General features: G+C 44.0%; 1 protein-coding gene across 2 annotated transcripts; it reads right to left on the minus strand.

The window, feature by feature from the left end:
* Positions 1 to 7,618: 7,618 nt before the first annotated feature.
* On the minus strand, positions 7,619 to 12,898 carry LOC123095747 (protein SOSEKI 3). 2 transcript variants are annotated; one of them, XM_044517310.1, is made up of 8 exons: positions 12,044 to 12,898; positions 11,882 to 11,940; positions 11,473 to 11,653; positions 11,281 to 11,350; positions 10,988 to 11,103; positions 9,937 to 10,867; positions 8,117 to 8,383; positions 7,619 to 7,981 (listed from the first exon to the last, which is right to left on the minus strand). In XM_044517310.1, the coding sequence occupies exons 3-8, from the start codon at positions 11,630 to 11,632 to the stop codon at positions 7,909 to 7,911; spliced, it is 1,617 nt and encodes a 538-aa protein (XP_044373245.1). In that variant the 5' UTR covers positions 11,633 to 11,653; positions 11,882 to 11,940; positions 12,044 to 12,898; the 3' UTR covers positions 7,619 to 7,908. The 2 variants fall into 2 exon arrangements, with proteins under 2 accessions (XP_044373245.1, XP_044373246.1); XM_044517311.1 differs by having other exon boundaries at positions 8,085 to 8,383.
* Between the last annotated feature and the right edge of the window lie 8,136 nt (positions 12,899 to 21,034).

Consider the following 21,034-nt stretch of genomic DNA (forward strand, 5'->3'; position numbering starts at 1 on the left):
GAGGTAGATCAACTCTTGTAACCCTTATACACACCGAATATAATCTAGCAGGACGTAGGGTTTTACCTCCATTAAGAGGGCCCGAACCTGGGTAAACACCGTATCCCTACTGTCCCTTGTTACCATCGATCCTCAGATACAGAGCTTGGGACCCCCTACCCGAGAGCTGACGGTTTTGACATCGACAACGGTCTCTCGAGTATACAGGGCCCCTTCAGTTTGGCTCCGAAATCCTTATTTTCACAGTTTCAACGGGGATGTTTTCCACGCCCCTTAATTTTTTTTTACGGGTCCGACACGTTTACTGTGTCTGATCGGGCGACTTTTTTCACGCGGACCCGTATTTTGACAGCTATTTTACGGGTTGGGGCATTATACAGAGTCTGCTAGAGATGCTCTTTGGCAACAAAAAAGTATGTTACACGATCACACCCAAATATACTATGATGATGGCGGGTACTATGATCTCATTAATGAGCAGAATAGCAGAAGAAGTCTAGGCTACATGTGAAACCAAAATATTTGACTACTTCATCAAAACAAAGATTCCAACTTCTCAATGCCTACTTCAATCCATATCTAGATTTATGAAGTTTGCATATCCTTTTAGCATTCGTAGGATCGTCAAAACCCTCAGACTGTATCATGTATACATCTTCGGTTAGAATCATTGAGGAAATCCACTTTGACGTTGTAGGATCAAAAGTATGTCTAGAGAAGGGTGATTAGACTACTTGCCAAAATAAAGATGACTTTATTCCCAATTTTAGTTCTTGACAATTTTTTGCAATTCTAAGCAAGTATAGAAACACCCTACACATGCAAGTCTAATCATAGGCAGCGGAAAGTAAAGACATTGCAAGTGATAGTAGTAAAGGGATGTGTTTCGAGATATGCAAATGCTATGGTGACATGAAAGATTTTGACCTATGGTTTCGATAGGTGGTGATATCGTACGTGCACGTTGATGGAGGCTTCATTCTCAAGGATCAGTGAGCACGAGGATACCGTTGCGAGATTCCACAGAGAGCTCCACCCATGAAGGGTCCATGAAGAAGCAACTTTGTCTATTCCACCATGGCTTATGCCCAACTAGCCCCACTCAGGGTAGATCTCGACGTCTTAGTCATTTTACCCTTTAGAAAAAAGTGTTCAAGTGTCAAATGATTCAAAATCAAGATGACTGCAAAATCCATCACTATGGAGTTTCTTCTTTCAGTTTTTGCTAATGTGACCCAAACGGCAGTGAAACAATCATGTAGTATTCGTATCAGTCTTGAGCCGTTTAGCGTCGGCGTTATGGATGCCAATATTATCATCAAGATTCATAACATACAACCGATTCATAATGGAAGTATAGCCTTTATGTTATTCATGTCATCAGACAACACTTGCTCTCTCACTTGTATGAACAATCTTTCGCAACAAATATGATTATGAAATAATGTTCTTGCACAAGGCTAAGTGTAGTAACATTAATAAATTCTAATATGAATTATGAAGATAAATTCAAAGGTAATAAGTTGATGGCGAGTAAAGTAACTTTTACAGTGTTCCCAGCACGTATCCAAAAAACAATTTTATCGGAATCAAAAAAAATCCGACATGGAAGATTTTGAAATATTTAAAGATTTGAACTTTTTTTTAGAAAATAGCAGGAAAAAACAAAAGAAAACATAAACCGGACTCCAAAATAGGTCAAAATTGGCCATAAACCTTGTGAAAAGTTCATAAAACCGAGATTGTGTACCTGCAAATTGGGTCATCCATCTTGTACGCTTGGTCGTCCGCATTTCCCCCATGGGATGGCCCACCAACGAAGCGACGTGGATGATTGTGGTTGTATCGCTTGCAACAAGCGATACATTATCACCCCCATTTCCTATTTGTCGCCCTTAGCGCCGGTTAAACACGATTTAACAAATCGGCGCACACACCCCCTTTGGCCTGGGCTTGGCTCATTTACGTTTTTTTTGTTTCTTCAAACTTCAAAAAATGGGGGTATACTGGGGTTCAACCACTGAACCTCATGGATCAGTCCTAGCCTCGAGAACCAGTTGCGACACCTCACCTTGGTGACTACAAACTGTTTTTACCCTATTTGTTGTGTGTTAACTTGTAATAGAAAAAGAGGACTCTAGTTTTCCAATCTTTTTGTTTGGCCAGTTTTCTTTGGTTTTTACTTATTTTTTATTTTTATTTTACTTTTTCCATTTTCCCTTTCATTTTTTATTTTTACAATGCGAGAATATTTTGAAAATTTTATGAACTTCTTCAAATCCATGAATTTGTTTTTTGTTTTTTGCTAACTTTATAGTGAATTTTTTTCAAATATGGTGAGCTCTTTCAGGTTTTTTGCAAAAAAAACACAGTGAACTTATTTTTTAAAATCGATCAACTTTTCTCAAATCTATGATTTTTTTTCAAAACCGATGAACTTTTAAGTCTGTGAATGTTTCTTCAAAACCCGTGATTTTTTGGAAATCCGTGAACTTTAAAAAAAATTGATGAACCTTTTTCAAATTCGACGAACTTATTTTTCAAAATCAATGAGTTTATTTCCAAATCCGTGAATTTCTTTTTCAAATTTGATGAACTTTTTAAAATTCTGAGAACTTTTTCCAATATCTACGAACTTCTTTGAAATCCATGAACTTTTTCCTAAATTTTGAAAAGTCAATAGTCAACACAATCAACTGCGAGTGGTCAAAGGTTCAATGGTTACCGGTGCGTGAGCTAGTAGGGAGAGTCGAACGAGCGAGCTTCTATTCTTTTTATCGAGGGAAGTGATCAAACTGAGTGATCGATTTGTGCTAATTGGGCCGTCCCAAGAGAGCTTGCACGTGAGCGTCACGAGCCAAAACTGGTGCATAAGATGCCAACGAGGAGCTCTCATTATCACCACCCTTTGCTGTAGGCCAGTCATCTTTTCTAGTAAGTTAACGGGTCGTTCGACCCAAGTGCAGGAGTTATATCTCACCTACTACGAGATGGTACTCCGTCTCGCAATAGGCGGTTGCCAGATGGGGCGGCCTGATATGGGTTCATGGAGGAGTGGTTTAGGTAGCTTCGATAACATGTACTATTTGGTTTTAAATTTTCTGCTTGGTTTTTTCGGTGGGTTTTCTGTGTTGATGTCTGTTGATCTTCAACAGTTTTTCCTTTTGGTTTTTGGTTATCAATTTTTTTATCAGTTTTCTTCAGGGTTTATATATCTATTTTCCTTTGCTTTGAATACATGTCTACTTTTTCAATCGCGTGTTCCATATTATTGATAATGCATGGGCCGGCCCATTAAAATGTATGCGAGGGAGTTCGATCGGGCAAACCCTATTTGGCGCCGGTTGCAGTTCAACCTACAAACTAGCGCACACTACGCCTCAGTTCTGGGCCGGTGTGTGAGCTAGTACGTTTTTCTTTTTATCAACGGTAGCGATCGAACGGAATGATCGATTTATGCTAATTGGGCCGGCCCAACAAAACTTGCACGTGAGCACCGTGAGCCAAAACCGGTGCATAAGTCGCTAACGACGAGCTCTCATTATCATCACCCTTGGTTGTTGCCCAGTCATCTTGTCTAATAAGTTAACGGGACGTTCCACGCAACCGCGGGAGTTATATCTCACCTACTATGAGATGGTACTCCGTCTCGCACTAGGTGATTGCCAGATGGGCCGGCCTGATATGCGTTCATGGAGGAGCGGTTTACCTAGCTTCCATAACCTATACGGTTTGGTTTCAAAATTTTCTGCATGGCTTTTTTCTATGGATTTTTTGTGTTGAAGTTTTTCTTGTTTCCTATTTCTTTTTCATTTTCTTAAATTCATGACCTTTTTTCAAATCTATCATCATTTTCAATATTGATGAACTTTTTTTAGTTTCAATGAACTTTTTCAAATTCGAGTAACTTTTTTTCAAAATCAATGAACTTCTTGAAGATTTTGGTGAACATTTTTAATAGTTGATGAACTTTTTCCCAAATCCGTTGAATTTTTTCAATCCGATAAACTTTTTTCAAATCCGGTGAACTTTATTGAATTTGACGAAACTTTTTCAAATCCAACAAACATTTTTTCTAATCTGATGAACGTTTTTCAAAATTCAAGGACTCTTTCCGGATTTTTGAACTTTTTAACGAATTTGTGAGCTTTTTTCAACATCGATGAACTTTTCCAAAATCGATGATTTGCTTACAAATTCGATGCCTTTTTTCAAAACGGGCGATCTTTTTTGAAAATCAATGAACAATTTTCAAATTTGATGACATTTTTGCAAAACTGATTAAAGTTTTTCCAAAATCGATGATGTTTTCTTAAAAGCTGATGGAATTTTTTCAAAATCTATGAAATTTTTCATAATTCATGATTTTTTATTTGTTTAATTTTTTTCTCAATTTCGTGAACTTTTTTAACCCACGAACATTTTTAATAAATCTATGAATTTATTTTATTTCGTGAAAATATTCAAACCTGTATAAAACCGGAGGCCAGTATTTTTCCTGAACTAGCTGCACAGCACTGCCGAAAAAAATGCCAGCGTGGCGAGGTTATGGTGCGAACAATTTTTTCCCATCGAGCCAGCGAAAGCTAATACGGAAGGAGCGATGTTTAATAGGCCGCGGCCCGTTGCTGCTTTATCGATGAACGATGTTTAGTAGAGGTCACTTCTCCAACGGGCGCCAACATTGCCCAATAGGAGCTCCTGTTCGATCGCTGGTTTTGAGAAGCTTCCAGAAGCTGCCCAGTCGTTTTTGTTCAGTTAGTATTTTTCTGGACCTGTTTTGTTTAGTTATTTATTTATTTTTCTACTTCTTTTCTTTTTTTCATTTTATCTTTTATTTTTCAATGAACAGTATTTTCAAAGAAAGAAATAATTCATCTTTGAGAACGTTTTTTTTAATTGTTAAAAAATTCAAAATTATTGTACTTTTTCAAATTTGTGAACCTTTTTTCAAAATCGGCGAACTATTTTTAAAAATTGATAAAATTTTCGTCGAATTCAGTGAATTTTTTATTTTTTCTGAACTTTTTGTTGAATTCCTAATTTTTTGAAAAAATATATGTTTTATTTTATCTCAATCAACTGTCAAGTGGTAGGAAAGTCAATGGTCAATCGATGGACCAGGCAACTAACGACTAACCGAACCAGAAAAACGACACGGCCTCGTCCTTCTAGGGCCGACAACGGCCGTGCTTGGGTGCTGGTTTCCGCTACCGACGTAGAGTGCGCCGAACAGGAGCTCTCCGAGAACAATTTCTTCGCCGGTACTGATTCCTATTAGGAATAGCCCACAGGCTGGAAATAGCTTGCGGGTCCAATAATGTAGTAAAATATAGTTTTGTGTTTTTTGTATTTGGCTTTTTCCATTATTTGTACACTGGTTTTCTTCCGTTGTTTCCGGTTTTGAATTTTTTTTGTTATTCTTTCTTTCATGTCATGTCTACTTATTTCACGCATAACTTACATTTTTTTTGTGTACTGGGACATTTTTCTTGCACACATTTAACATTTTAAAGTACGTGGTTAACATTGTTTTAATATATGTCCAAATTTCTATGTTTTTTCATACACATTGTACAATTTTTATATATATCAGGACAATTTGTTTTTACATGTTTAACATTTTTCAGACACATAATTAATATTTCTTCAATTAAATTTTCTAATGTATACTTGTTTTAAACACATGTGTACATTTTGAATACACATTGTACATTTTTTGTAAACATCAGAAATATTTTTATACATGTTTCATATATTTCAAATACATGATTAACATCTTTTGATATATATGTTTTGATGTCTACTTTTCTCTGATATACTGTACTTGTTCGTATACATATGAATATTTTTTTATATAAATGAACATTTTTTTCATATACATGATTAACATTTCTTGAAACATATGTTTTGCTGTCTACTTTTTTTCATACATGTTATAAATTTTTATGTACACATCATAAACACTTTTTATGCATGTTTAACGTTTTTCAAATACGTGATTCACATCATTTCATATGAATATATATAGATTTTTCGAATGCATGTGATTAGTTTTTTTATACGGGAATATCTTTTCAAATACATGATTAACATTTCTTGAAACATACTTTTTTCATACACATTGTGCAATTTCATATGCACCTGAAACTTTTTTTATACATGTTCAACATTATTTAAATACCTGATTTAAAAAAATTAATATAATTTTTAGTTACATTTTTTCAAACACATTGTATATTTCCGTGTACATCAGAAACATCTTTTTATACATGTTCAATTTTTTCAAATACATGATTAAGATTTTTAAATGTGTGATAAACAGTCTAAAAAAGTAGAAAGGATAAAGGGAAAAGGAAAATGAAAACAAAAAACAAAATCGAAAACACAGAAATAAACAAATGTGTGACATCATCATGGAAAATGGGCTAGCCCGCGAACCGGCTGCCAGCAGGCGAGGTGATCAACGGCATCGCACGAGGCGAGACATAGCCACGCCTGCCAAGGAGTTGGCCTTGAACCGAATATGCTTACAAGCACACGTGTCTCAATAACTGAAAATCACACTTTATTAGCTAAAAAAAATCGAAAGTCACACTTAGAAGTGCATTTACTGTGCTGAGAATTCTTAGACGAGTATTTCATGTTTCTTCAAAGCAACAGCGATAAAACTTATGTGGAGGTTTGGCCTGATGACATATCTTCAACTTTTATACTCATGCGAATTATAAAAAAAAAACTCCACTTCTATCTCCGCTTAGCTTTCTTCAGTCTACTGCTTATTGTACCACTATTATACTTTTTTTCGTGTTAAAAAAATATTATACTTTTTTTCCGCGGGGCGGGGGAGAGGGGGGGGGGGGGGGGGTAACGACTATTATACTTTATCAGTAAAGTTAGCCATTAGTTCAAAAAAAGTTAGCCATCCCTTTTTAAAAAAAATAGTCCTAGTAACGTGCATTTCTAATGATGAAAAAACCTCACACGTGCATTTGTTGTTTCGTTGTAAGTTTTAATTACAAAAAGTACCTATCAGCACATATAATGAAATAAGATTCAGCCGTATTATTATTTAGTCTAATTGTTTGGTGGCCATTGAAACACTTCTAGACAACTGCTCCGTATTGTTTTAATATAGAGTCAATTCTATTTTTAACCCCCCAAAATTGACGCTTGTGACAGAGAACATCATAAATCGGGAATTTATCAAAAATTTACCCCTAATTTAAAGATTTCTTCCACATTTTGCCCCCATTCAAAATTTGCCACAAACGAGTTCTGACTAGGCTGCCACGTAGGCGATTTTTTGTGTGCTGGTTTTCGTTTTGATTTTTCTCTCCGTAAAAACCGTTTCAAATGTTTGGCTTGCCATTTTGTCAAATAGGTTGGGGTAAAAAACCCGCTACTTCTTTCTCTCGTGTTAAGTTTTTTAATAGAGACGCCAACATTGTAGCTCTCATAGTTTAGCCTAGCTAGGGAGGCTGTGCTGCAACTGTGTGTTGTGTTTTGGTTGAGGAGCCGCCGACTTTTATTATATCTAATAAACTCATAAACGACATATCAATTACTCCCTCTGTAACTATATATAATACATTTTTAGTTTCAAAAACGTCTAATATTAAGTTACAGAGGAATTATTTGTTTATTAACAAAGCTAGCGATGATGACATTCCTAAAGAAACATGCACTTACAAGTTACAACTGATAACGAGGACAAAATTTGAACTAGATAAAACAACATTAAAAATACATCACGCTGAATAGACCGAACGCCTGAAGAACAAAGCTAACATACTACACATCTCAAGAAAGAAAACACAAACTCGTCAGCAACTCATTCACCATCATCTAAAGAAGCAAAGAGAACGCCACGTCACATGGCCAGGTCAGCTGAAAGTCCAGGAGGCTTCAGAATGCATCTTCGTCGCCGTCGTCGCAGGGCACCGTGCACTGGATCACGACGCGAGCTCCCGACGACAGCCTGCGCACACGATCCACAACAAAAACCTCAATACCATCATTGCATATCGCGCGGGGTCTTTGATATGTTGCAAAGGGAATATTTCAAAGCATCGAGTGCATACCCAGTGCAGTGACAAAAAGTTGGAGCACTTAACTTTCCTCGATCTTGACGAGCTTCTCCTTGTTCTCCTTCCTGAAGGACTCTACCCTCGACGAAGCGTCGGTGAACCGCTTGCTCCCGCCGTCTATCGAGTCCGTCCCCGCCGAGGAGCTCCTCCTGCAGTCCGACACCGGGGACTTCTGTGTCTCGCTCTTCGGGTGCAGCAAGGATGACAGTATCGGCGTCCGGGGCAGGCACCTCGAGCGCGGTACCATCTCTTCTTCGTCGGGTCCCGTGCAGTTGCAGAGGTTCTCGCCACCCCTGCGAGATCATTCATGGTCAAGAACACCACCACATGAATGAATTAACTGAAAACCGATGAAACTCACATGGTAAGTAAGTAAGATCCTAGGCAGATGCCAAGGAAATGTTACTGCCTCTGAAACAACTGTTGTGCCAACGACCAAATCTCCTGCTAACAAAATTCAGACGTATGCTACCTAAATTCTTTGGATTCTAATAGGGTGAAACAGAAAATGGTCCAGCCGGGATCGGGATCGGCGCATGAACTGCGCTGGCATTTGCAGTACAGTTCACGGATCTGTCCGTCTATAACAGTGACAAACTGACAATTCTTCTAGGACAGCAACAAACACTGTTGATCAGTATGAAGCAATAGGATATCTGCTACAACTGCATTTTCAGTTGAGCAACTGAAGAATCTCGCCAGCCAGCTACGTGCTGTGGTCCTCTACACTAGATCTGACATATGCTCGTGTTGTGGCTGGCAATGAAGAAGTGAACATACTGCCAAAGAATTTAAACTGTAGAATTGGAGTGATGACAAAAAGGAGTAACAGGAGGGCTGCCCTCTTGGGGGCAAAAAAATCTTCAGAAGAAAATCGTCGCCCTTACTTTCAGTAACTCCTGCTTGCACCGATCTACTCATGTTCTTCATCTACCAACTAACAAGAACTTGTGCAAGGCAAGCTATGTATGGCACTGTTCCTGGTTCAAAAATATACATCACATTGTCCAAAATAAAACTACTAAGGTGAAATGCGCAAAAGTAAAATTTCCGATCTCTCTTATTAGTAGGCACATCTACCAATCTTGCAATGCCCTGATCTCAGTTTTTCCAGTAGATTCCCTGTACTTTGTTATTTTGTTTGCTACATGGATGCCAGCTGCACCATGGCAACACAGGACATGATCGTCTAGTGCCGTTGGCACCGAGCTAACTGCAAAATGGCCTCATCTAGAGTCTGGGCATCACTAAATGACAGAAAAGCAAAGGTCCTTGCATTCATAAAACTTACTCCCTCCGTCCCAAAATAAGTGTCTCAACTTTGTACTAACTCTAGTACAAAGTTGTACTAAGGTTAAGACACTTATTTTGGGACGGAGGGAGTATATGGTACGTGGCTCTTTTCCTATCTCTAAATTCTCCGAGCCCAGCCTAACCTAAGCCCCCCTTTCTGTGGACATCATGCGCAACTCAATGCTCTTAAATGAGCAATCACTGCAAAAGTTCAGCTTCAATATCCATATTTCAAACGCTAACATCTCATGACTACAAAGTGCAAATGATTTTACAAAATGAAGCACCCAATCAATCAAATCTAAGTTGGCATGTTAAAAACACCAAGGTAAAGTATGAAGCTGTCAAGTATTTTCTGAGACAGCAAAACCGCTACAGAATTAGCCAGAAATTTTGAATGGCAACTGAACCTAATGTGCTGTTTTCTCAACCAGTGCCATAGCCCAAGTAACACAAATAGCCTTAAATTATCTGAGCACAAAAGGGAAAAATTATAAATTCTAAGTTACTTAAGCACAACCGAAATGTAGTGCGGAAGCACTGGAAATTTTACCTTTCTGCATTGTAAGAAGAAGACCTTTTAAGCGCCGAGTGCCTCTCAACGGGAACATCTCTCTGCGTCTTGGTCTCGATGATGCTCCCACTAAAATACTCCTTATCTTCAATCCGTGTCCCAATGAATCTGGGGTTCTCTGATAGGTAATCGAGCTCACCCATCATCATGGAGCGAGAAATCAGCGGCGATGGGAACTTGAGGTTTGGGAACCTTGGCTTGTAAGCCCCAACAAGCCCAATGTTGTCATGATCCTTGACTGAAAGTGAACCACAGGTGATGAGCTGCATCAGCACATTCGCCGGCCTCAGCTTCGGGCAGGTCGGCACGACAATGTCGTCCTCTTCAAGGATCCTGAAGCTGTTAGCTGACGCGTTGTCGGCACGTATCAACGACTCTAAGCTCTCGGACTTGCCATGGGTTGAGGCCATGCTCAATGGGGTGGCACAGTGGGACATGACATCCCTGGAGATCCCCTGGAGCTTGGCCGACCGGCGCGGATGGCTCTGCTGCCGGTACTCGGTGACATCACGAACGACAGCGTCATGATCAGTGCTCAGACTCTTCTTATGCATCTCAGGTACTCTCCGAGCTGATCTTCTCCCGAGGTCATCGGTTTGAGTTGCGGCATCCATCAAACCGGTGGGCTTGAAAACCCTGAATTCTGCCGGCGTCGGCCGTGACATGACAGTCCTCTGAGGCTCCGACTCCGGCGACATTGTCTCCGAGGAGGTACCCCGGCACGGCGAGGGGGAGTCGTCCTCATCCCGCGAAGGCACCGAAGGCACGCGCCGAGGCTTGGCTTCTCTAACTGTCACACTGGGTGGGGAGGAGGAGAAGGAAGCCTCCCTTGACAAGGGCAACCTTGTACTACCCTCTTTCTGCCTGCTCTGCTGCTTCTGATTGCCATTACTACCATGGTGAAATTGACCTGCATATATTTAAACAAACGGGCAAAAGATGGTATGTTATGGCAACACTAATCAGCACTGAAGCTCCTAGTCAATGTTCAGAAGAGCAAATGGCAGCTCGAAGGGAACAAAAAAATTACCTGAAGAAGGTTGGTCCAGGATCTCGGAGCCCTTGAGCACATACTCGCCGTCGGTGGCCGGGAGGACGAGGTCGTCCTCTGCGAGATCGTGCCACACGAATCCGTTCTTGTAGCTCCTGAAAAACCAGAGACCTCAAAAATTCAGAAAACTCCTTGTCAAGCTCGCCAAAGTTCAGTTCAGACAACTCATGGAGTGCATGGAGTTCAGAAAATTCAGAGAGCTTCATGAAATTCTTCAGAGAACTTCATGAAATTCTTCAGCGAATTTCGCTTGGTTGCTTGGTTGGTTTTACCTCTTGCAGGACCAGGAGTACATGGAGGCCATGCCCTTGCCGCGCACCATGTTGAGGTGACGAATCACATCTGCGCACCAAAGCAATCAACCAATCAATCAATCAATCGCCATTACACAAGTTGCAGTACAAGCAGACTGATTGCCCTGCACGCGGGGGCCATGTGGCGGTGGCATCCGTCCGTGCACTGACCTCTGAGGTAGAGCCCCTCGGAGGAGGAGGGCGCCGGGACCTCGACGAAGTGCGGGTGCTCGAGGTGGCGGCTCCGCGTGAGGTAGTACACCACCGGCACCTTCCTCGCCGGCGGCCTCTGCCGCTCCGGGCTCCGCGGCCGCCTCCCCTGGCCCTCCATCGCCCCCGCCGAAACGCACACCTGAAATGCAAGATCGCGGGGCCGGCGTCAATTCGCCTGGCTGGCTCGAAATCAGCGCCGGAGGGGACTAGGAGAGCATCCAAAGAAAAAGGCGTTTGGACTCTTGCGGCTGTTCCGTCCATCCGTCGGGCGGCACAAAATACAAGATCATGGCCAGAATTGGCTCGCCGGGTGCCACCAAAATCTGGTAGCTTCCCGGCGAGCAAGAAAACAGCGGGGCGGGGTTACCTCCGAGACGACGGAAGCTTTCGGGAATGGAGGAATCACCCGGCGCGCGCCTCCAGGACCTGCATTTTAGTATGTTTCTTTGAGCAATCAGAGGAGAGCAGAGCAGAGAGGGAATTCTACTGCCACTCCAAGAAGAAATCGGTAGGCGCTGGATAGAGGTACCTGAAAGGCTCCGGCCAAAATTCAATCCCGTTTGCCACACGGGGGGGTGGGCGACTGAAGTGGGGATGGCTGCGACGCAGAAGCTTTTATTGGAGCCGCGCTTGCGGAGGACAGCAAGGGCCAAGCAAACGAGAGGGAAGGGCGGCCGGATGAGAGAGAGGGAGGGGGAGGGGGAGGAGTAGGGGAGATAACAATAAGAGGGTGGCTCCAAGATTGAAACTTTTTGGACAGGCTGCGGGTGCGAGGGCGTGGGCGGGCAGGGGAACACGAGGACAAGCAGATGGGTCCAAGCCCAGGGAAAAGCTCCCAGCGGGACGGAAGCAGAGCAGATCGAGCAGGGGACGCGAGGCGGAGCAGGCACGAGAATGGCAACAGCGGTAGCGAGACGGAGGAGGAATCTCTGACCGGGAAGCTGCCGAGGAAGGAAGGGAGGGCATTAATGGCGGGCATGGAGCCGCATTGCCATTGCGAACTTTTATCGAGCAGGGGATGGGCGAGGGCTGGGGAGAGAACTTTTCTCCGCCGGACAAGCGAGTAACTGCGGGGCGAGCCGGAGAGGCGGGGCAAGGGAAGGTCGCCGTCCTCGGCGGGCAGGCAGCAGGGCTACGTGCGGTGCAGTGCAGCGCGCGTCAGGGCAGAGCAGGGAGCATGGACCATGGAGAGCGACGGGACGGGCGCGAGGTCAAACGGCACGGCCGGGCAGAGGAGCGGCGGGGTGGGGGGAGTGCACTGCTGTTGAGCTGAGCTGGTGGGTGAGACGGCGGTGGACGGGACGGACGGACGGCGAGCGGTTGTGGCGGGTGAGTGACGAGGGAGGGGGTGCGTAACGTACGAGGCGCGCTTTTGGCGGAGTGGGTGGCAATGGCGGGCATTTATTGCGTGTCGTCGGGGAGGCAACGCACCGCCACACAAAGGGGAGGCCATTGGTGGTGATTGGCGAGATCGAGGTCGGCAGGGCGGGGCTGTGGACCAGGTGCATGAGCCCACCACGGCGGTTTGGCCGGTGATCGTTTCAGAGCTGGTTTGAAAGTTGAAACCAGATGAATTTTGCAGAGATTTTATAGTATTGTTTTCGTATGGGAATTTTTTTTTGCGGGGGTAAAAAGAAGTGTATTACTCAAGAGCAAATAAGTTCACCCCTACACAGAGTAGGGATATTAGCCGGTCCAGAACGGAGCCAAACAACCGTGCGGTTCTCCGATCTACTACCAAAGTTTGCTAGAACATGACTTACATTATTTTGCTCTCTAGCAATATGAGTAACTACACACTCTCTTTAACCCAAAAGAAACTTGATCTCAAAAATTACCATGGCGTGGACATTTTTGCTGGCACTCCTCCTTGGACATGGTGATTCGGTGATGAAAAACAATCCTTCCATCCACATTTGAGAACATACAAGTAAATTTGGCTTGCCTCCTCGAGTCCATGTGCTCTCTCCACGGCACGTTAGCCACCTAACGTCAGGCTAATCCAAACAGTTTTTTTGGGGACATGATTGACTTCTTTTTTCTTTTGAGAAGATGATTGCCTCAGTTTTCTTTCCAGGAGAATGGGAGCTTTGTTCATCTAGAACCAACAATTCCTCAATACATGGAGGATCTCTAGTCATCCAAACAAACAGTCGTGCAAGACTCGGTACAACGGTAAATAACCAAGTGATATGCTACCGTAATTTGTTTCACTAGTAGAAAACAGGGTTTTGGTCCAGGCTTGGCCAGCCCATTAGTCCCGGTTCAGTCACGAACCGGGACCCATGGGGGCATAGGTCCTGGTTCGTGAGGCCAGGGGGCCGGCCGTGCCTCGTGGTGTTGGGGAACGTAGTAATAATTCAAAATTTTCCTACGTGTCACCAAGATCAATCTAGGAGATGCTAGCAACGAGAGAAAGGGAGTGCATCTTCATACCCTTGAAGATCGCTAAGCGGAAGCGTTCTAAGAACGCGGTTGATGGAGTCGTACTCGCGGCGATTCAAATCGCCGAAGATCCGATCCAAGCGCCGAACGGACGGCGCCTCCGCGTTCAACACACGTCTAGCCCGGGGACGTCTCCTCCTTCTTGATCCAGCAAGGGGAGAGGAGAAGTTGAGGGAGAACTCCGGCAGCACGACGACGTGGTGGCGATGGAGTTCGTGGTTCTCCGGCAGAGCTTCGCTAAGCGCTATGGAGGAGGAGGAGGTGTAGGAGGGAGCACGGTTGCGCCATGGGCAAGGGGGGAAGCTCCCATGCACCTCCCCACTATATATAGGATTGGAGGGGGCTGGTTTCTTGCCCTCCAAGTCCATTGGGGCGTTGGCAAAGGTGGGAGCAAAGAAATCCCATCCTTTCCCTTCCCCACCGATTGTTATAACCCTTTTTAGGGATCTTGATCTTATCCCTTCGGGATATGATCTTATTCCTTCTAGGTGGGGATCTTGGTGCGCCTTGACCAGGGGTGTGGGGCCATGCCCCCTACCCACGTTCATGTGGGTCCCCCCCATGCAGGTGTGCCCCACTCCGGAACCTTCTAGAACCTCCACGGTACAATACCGAAAAATCCCGAACATTTTTCGGTGGCCAAAGTAGGACTTCCCATATATAAATCTTTACCTCCGAACCATTCCGGAACTCCTCGTGACGTCTGGGATCTCATCCGAGACTCCTAACAACTTTCAGTAACCACATACAATTCCCATTACAACTCTAGCGTCACCGAACCTTAAGTGTGTAGACCCTACGGGTTCGGGAACCATGCAGACATGACCGAGACATCTCTCCGGCCAATAACCAATAGCGGGATCTGGATACCCATATTGGCTCCCACATGTTCCACGATGATCTCATCGGATGAACCACGATGTCGAGGATTCAATCAATCCCGTATACAATTCCCTTTGTCCATCAGTATGTTACTTGCCCGAGATTCGATCGTCTGTATCCCCATACCACGTTCAATCTCATTACCGGCAAGTCTCTTTACTCGTTCCGTAACACATGATCTCGTGACTAACTCCTTTAGTCACATTGAGCTCATTATGATGATGCATTACCGAGTGGGCCCAGAGATACCTCTTCGTCATATGGAGTGACAAATCCCAGTCTCGATTCGTGCCAACCCAATAGACACTTTCGGAGATACCTGTAGTGCACCTTTATAGTCACCCAGTTATGTTGTGACGTTTGATACACCCAAAGCATTCCTACGGCATCCGGGAGTTGCACAATCTCATGGTCTAAGGAAATGATACTTGACATTAGAAAAGCTCTAGCAAACGAACTACACGATCTTGTGCTATGCTTAGGATTGGGTCTTGTTCATCACATCCTAATGATGTGATCCCGTTATCAACGACATCCAATGTCCATGGTCAGGAAACCACAACCATCTATTGATCAACGAGCTAGTCAACTAGAGGCTCACTAGGGACATGTTGTGGACTATGTATTCACACATGTATTACGGTTTCCGGTTAATACAATTATAGCATGAACAATAGACAATTATCATGAACAAGGAAATATAATAATAACCATTTATTATTGCCTCTAGGGCATTCCAACACGTGTGGCATTGGTCCCGGTCCGTCTAGGCCTCGCTCCTGGCCCACAACCATTGGTCCCGGTTTGTGGCTGAAACCGGGACCAAAGGGGGTCCTTTAGTCCCGGTTCCAGCCACGAACCGGGACCAATGAGATGCTTATATATACCCCCTCGCCAGCGAGCAGAGCACTCCACACTGCTCTGTTTTTCTGGCCGGCGAGGGGAGAGCTTTGTGGTGCTCTAGCTCACCTCCTATGCACATGAGATGTTCGATGAAATGCCCGAGCCACACTTAAGCTTTCTCCTCTCGAAGCTCCTTTTCCAAGCTCCATTTTTCTCGACATTTGTCTAGGTTTGGCGGTCTGTCCTGTCCCGTCCCCGTCCTCACCGTCGTCGATCGCCCGCGCAGCCCGCCTCCTCCTCCGCCTCGTCAGCAACGGCGGAAGACAGACGCCGCCGCTCTGGCTGCTCCGGCGCGTTGGAGCACTCCGCCTCCTTCTATGCCTCGTAAGCAACGAAGGAAGACAACCGCCGCCGCTCCGGCTCCTCCAGCGGCTAGCAGTACAACCAGAGGCAGGAGGCAATACAGATACGGTCCATCTCTCAAGCCTCTAGAGAAGTTACCATATGAGAGGACCGTGGAGGAAAACACGGAGATCTGTGAAGCCTATGTGAAGGACTTTTTTGCAAAGAAACCTCCACCTCCGAAGGAGAAGATAGATCCGACGAAAGCTCAGCGCACTATAGATGCCCTGAAGCGACCACCGCCGCGTTCGCCGGATGATAACCATGTCCGCTGTCTTAAAAAGACACTGGAAGATGCCCGCCGGTCCGGAACTACTTCAAGTGATAAAAGGTTAGCAGAACGAAGAACTGGAAAAAAAATCCCCCAGCTCGGCGAAATGGAGAACCAATCGTGCCCCCCGCTCAAGGTGTCTAGCGATATTGTTCTGCCAGGGATGGTGCCCAGTACCAATCCTGGTGATTACCTGGCCGACGATGTACATTTTGATACAATGGATGTGGAAGTGTTCAGATACCAGTACGGGAAGCCTCTCATCAAAGATGGAACTCTTGCTCTAACAGTGATGATGCGAAGATTCCATGAATGGTACATGAAAACCTGCAGCGAGTCTGGGAAGGATGCTTTGTCGATGAGAATTAAAAACGAGCACGACTTCATTGGACAAGATCTGTTAACTGTTGATTTTGACGAGTTTTTCCAGTTCTACAATCAAAAGGCCCTTGACAAATCACTCATGGCTTGCTACTGTCTGTAAGTACTACTTTCTGTAATTAAGTCTCTATATATAGCTCAGCTCTTTCATTGCATGTATATATAATTATCCTCACTATATTATGCAGATTGAAGATTGTCGAATGCAGAAAAGCACAAATCTATGACATTGGGTTCATTAACCCAAATGTCATACATGAATGGATGGTTAAAAAGAATGTCTCAGAAACCAAGGACAACTTGCTCAAATCGTTGCTAAAAAATTAAAGCAAAGATAAAATACTCTTTTCTTACAACTTCAGGTGAGTGTTACTGTGTTGTGCATATTCGGTTTCCCTTGTAACTCGAGGTTATAGTAATGTAACTAATGAGTTATGCGTGCGTGCGTAGATTCCACTTTATTCTTCTAGAGATTAAGCTTGAGCAGGGACTAGTAAAAGTCTTAGACTCGAGACGAAAAGATCCCCAGGAGTATGCGGAAATGACTGAAATGCTCCAGAAGTAAGTTCAATCGACCATTATCGCACCATATCGGCAACTTTGTTCATTTCCTGATATCAAGTAATTATTTTCTTTGTCTGGCAGGGTTTGGAAAGAGTTCACCGCAATTTCTCCGGGACTGCCGACCGAGCTGAAATTTAAACACCCGAAAGTAAGTACTACTACCTAGTTCCGCGCATCTCCCATTGATTCTATCTAGTTTCATCAATACCATTTAGCATGCTTGCTTATTAGTTTGATTGACCTCTATTTCTCGTAAAGTGCTTGTGGCAGGAACACGGGAATGATTTCTGTGGATACTATGTTTGAGAGTTCATCTACAACGCGACGACCAAGAATAAGCGGGGCTACTCTGAAAAACAGTATGAAGTGTGTAAGCAAAAATATTCACAATTTTATTTTATTACCATCATTTGTGTTGAGTTTCCTTCATACACATGTATTGACCCTCTTCTTCGATTTAGATCTGGCAGATGCGGGATGAACTCCTACCACAAGATCGTATACGAGCAATTCAAGAGGAATTGGCGGGATTCTTTCTTGACCACGTCATCAATAAAGCCGAAGAATACCATGTGGAACTTGACTTCGGATGTTAGGGATTGTAAGAGATCTTATATTGTATATATGTAGCTAGCACTAGTAGAAAAAGGGGCTTTCGTTCGGGCCTGGCCAGCCCATTAGTCCCGGTTTTTATATGAACCGGGACCAATGGGTGCATTCGTCCCGGTTCGTGAGCCCAGGTGGTCGGCCGGGGCCTCATGGGCTTTGGTCCCGGTTCATCTAGAACCTTTTGTCCCGGTTCTAGGCACGAACCGAGACCAATGGGCCTCGCTCCTGGCTCACAACCATTGGTCCCGGTTCCAGCCACGAACTGGGACAAATGAATTGCCTATATATATAGCCCGTCGCCGGCGAGCAGAGCACTCCACACTGCTCTGTTTTTTGCTGGCCGGCGAGGGGAGGGCATTTGGGTGCTCTAGCTCACCTCCTATGCACATGAGGTGTTCGATGAAATGTCCGAGCCACATTAGTTAATATTTCTTCTCTTGAAACTCGACCTCCGAGCTCCATTTTCGCGGAGATTTTTCTAGGTTTAGCGGTCCGTCACGTCCCGTCCCCGTCTTCACCGCCGTCGATCGCCCGCGCCGATCTCGGCGCCGGCACCACCGTGGTGAGCCTCTTGTTCTTATCTTCTTTCTGAAAGAAAAAATTCTTACTTCAGATAGATACTTGTCTAATTTTCTTACTTTTATTATTCCTTGTTATTATATAGTGCGATGGTTCTGGTATCCGCCCCCGTCGGCCCTCGTCCTGTCTATGATTCAGATGTGGTATATATTATCTTTTTATAACTATTTGGTTCAGTTATTGTTTATGACAATTATGCCGACCAACGTGACATAGATTTTATTATGTAGGAGGTGGTTGAACCTGAAATTCCAACCGACCTTATTGTCGAGAGGTTAAATTTAGTTAAAGAAGAAAACAATTACTTGAAGGAAAAAATTAAAAGAACCGGGACTAAAGGCCTAGGCATTAGTAACGACCCTTTAGTCCCGGTTCCCCAACCGGGACAGATGGGCCTTATGAACCGGGACAAATGACCCTTTTTCTACTAGTGTAGTAGCGTCGAATAGATATACGAAAACTTGTTGTTCGACCAGTCTCTCGGAGAAGTAGAGGTCGATCACTTCTCTCTGTATATGTTCATGACAATCTTCTGTACTTAATGGTTTTCTTCATTTTCTTACTAGCTAGCGTGTCGAGTCCTCTCTATACGTATAGTACGTAGCGTCGACCAAGCACGGAGATAAGAGAGGTCACTTCTCTCTAGCTATTAGCTAGCTAACACAATATATGAAACCCCTAAATTAACCCTCCAAAACCCCCACCTCCCCCCCCTTAAAAAAACAAAAACCCCAGCTCTTGAGCTGCTGACGCGTGGATGCTCTTTGGTCCCAATTGGTGTTACCAACTGGGACTAAAGGCCCTCCTGCCTGGGCTCGCCGCAGCGGCCACGTGGAGCCCCATCTGTCCTAGTTCATAAGCGAACCGGGACTAAAGATATTGGGCTTTAGTCCCGGTTCCAGAACCAGGACAAATGGGCCTCTGGAACTGGGACAAATGGGCCTTTTTCTACTAGTGTTCTCTCCTAATTTTCCGTGCAACAAAATCCCTCCCTTCCATGAGGTCCTTAATCTCAACAACTAAATGAACATACGCCGATCAGGAAAAGGTCTCACCGGACAGAATAGAAAGAGTTTCAAATGAGTCGGATTGAACAAGGACCGGCAAGTCCGTATGTTGGATGGCATGTGCCATACCTTGCATCAATGCATGAATCTCGGACTCCGCCGCCTCATTACAGTTGAATATAAAGCGGTAAGCTGCAAAGATCACCGAACCGTCTCATTACAGTTGCATTTTAACTTACGCATGGTCTAGAAATTATACACAATGTGCTTTCATATCACAGGCTTATATTGCTATTGCTAATGTTCTCAATGAGGTCCAAAAATTTCTTTGTAGAATCAAATAAGTAATGAAATATATGAATAGTTTAGGCTTTGGCTGTGTACCACAAAGAGTTATGGAAACAGATTTCACATGTTTTGGATATGTGTGTTCGGAAGGCAAGTGGTATAACAACTATGTGTTTTCATATTTTTCAAATTAATTTCACATTATGGCTAGAGCATCTTCAATGAAATGCAACCCTGTTCACGTTTCTTTACCATTAAGAGTTGATATTGATGTCTGCTATTTACGCTTTGTATCCTATGTTTTGCTCTCACCACTTCAATAAGAATATTATTCAAATTGTTCACCATGATGTCCTATATTTTGATGCTTGCAAGTTTGCCACTAGGAGAACTATTTCTAGATGCTAGATTGAAATTTCTTGTAAGATTGTCTTGCATTTGTCGAGTGTCACTCTTTCATTATTGAAGGTATGTGTCCGACAACGTCGTAGAAAATCCTGAATTTTGGAAAATTCTGAAGGAACAGACAAGAGTCCAACACCGTCTACATAAGGAATTCATCCCAAAAAAGTGGTAGACCGACACTTAGACCATCGCTTTTAGTACCAACCTCCGTCTTAACTTATCCATTTCCTACAAAGCTTGTCTCGTCTCGCATAAGAAGACAAGCTTTGAGGAATTGGCTTTTGAGAGGGCCATCACCTCGTGCGGCAATTCCAACTCAATAGAATCTGTACTCCCAGCGGTACCCCTCGAGGGAGTCCACCGATGAATCAACATCAACTTGGTTCTTGTCATTCTTGGCCCTCTTACTACTCGTGCTGGAGCCACACTCTTTATATTTATGACCAATTCTTCCGCAAACCTTGCAAAACCGGGCAAGTTTCTCATACCTCACCATCTAGATGGATCTTTCTTTCCCTCTAATAATGCTAAGATGTTTCTTCGGAGGTTCACGAACGTCATGGCGCACCCAAACATAGATGTAGTCGCCCCGCGAATTACCTGTCAATCTCACCTCCAGAACTGTGCCTGCCTTCTTTATCAACTTCTTGACAATATCCTAGTTGCAATAGCCTTCTAGGAGCTTGTGAATTTGCAGCCAAATCGGCATGTACACAAACTGAGCATCCTCAGCACGGCTCAGACCATCATACGACAGAAGCAACACTGGCCAAAACCGGAAAAATCCATGGACCATGACGGATGATCCGTTCCCCATCATCCAAACAAGAGGCCTGCACCACGA

Source organism: Triticum aestivum, chromosome 4D (genome assembly GCF_018294505.1).
Source record: "Triticum aestivum cultivar Chinese Spring chromosome 4D, IWGSC CS RefSeq v2.1, whole genome shotgun sequence".
Classification (NCBI taxonomy): domain Eukaryota; kingdom Viridiplantae; phylum Streptophyta; class Magnoliopsida; order Poales; family Poaceae; genus Triticum; species Triticum aestivum.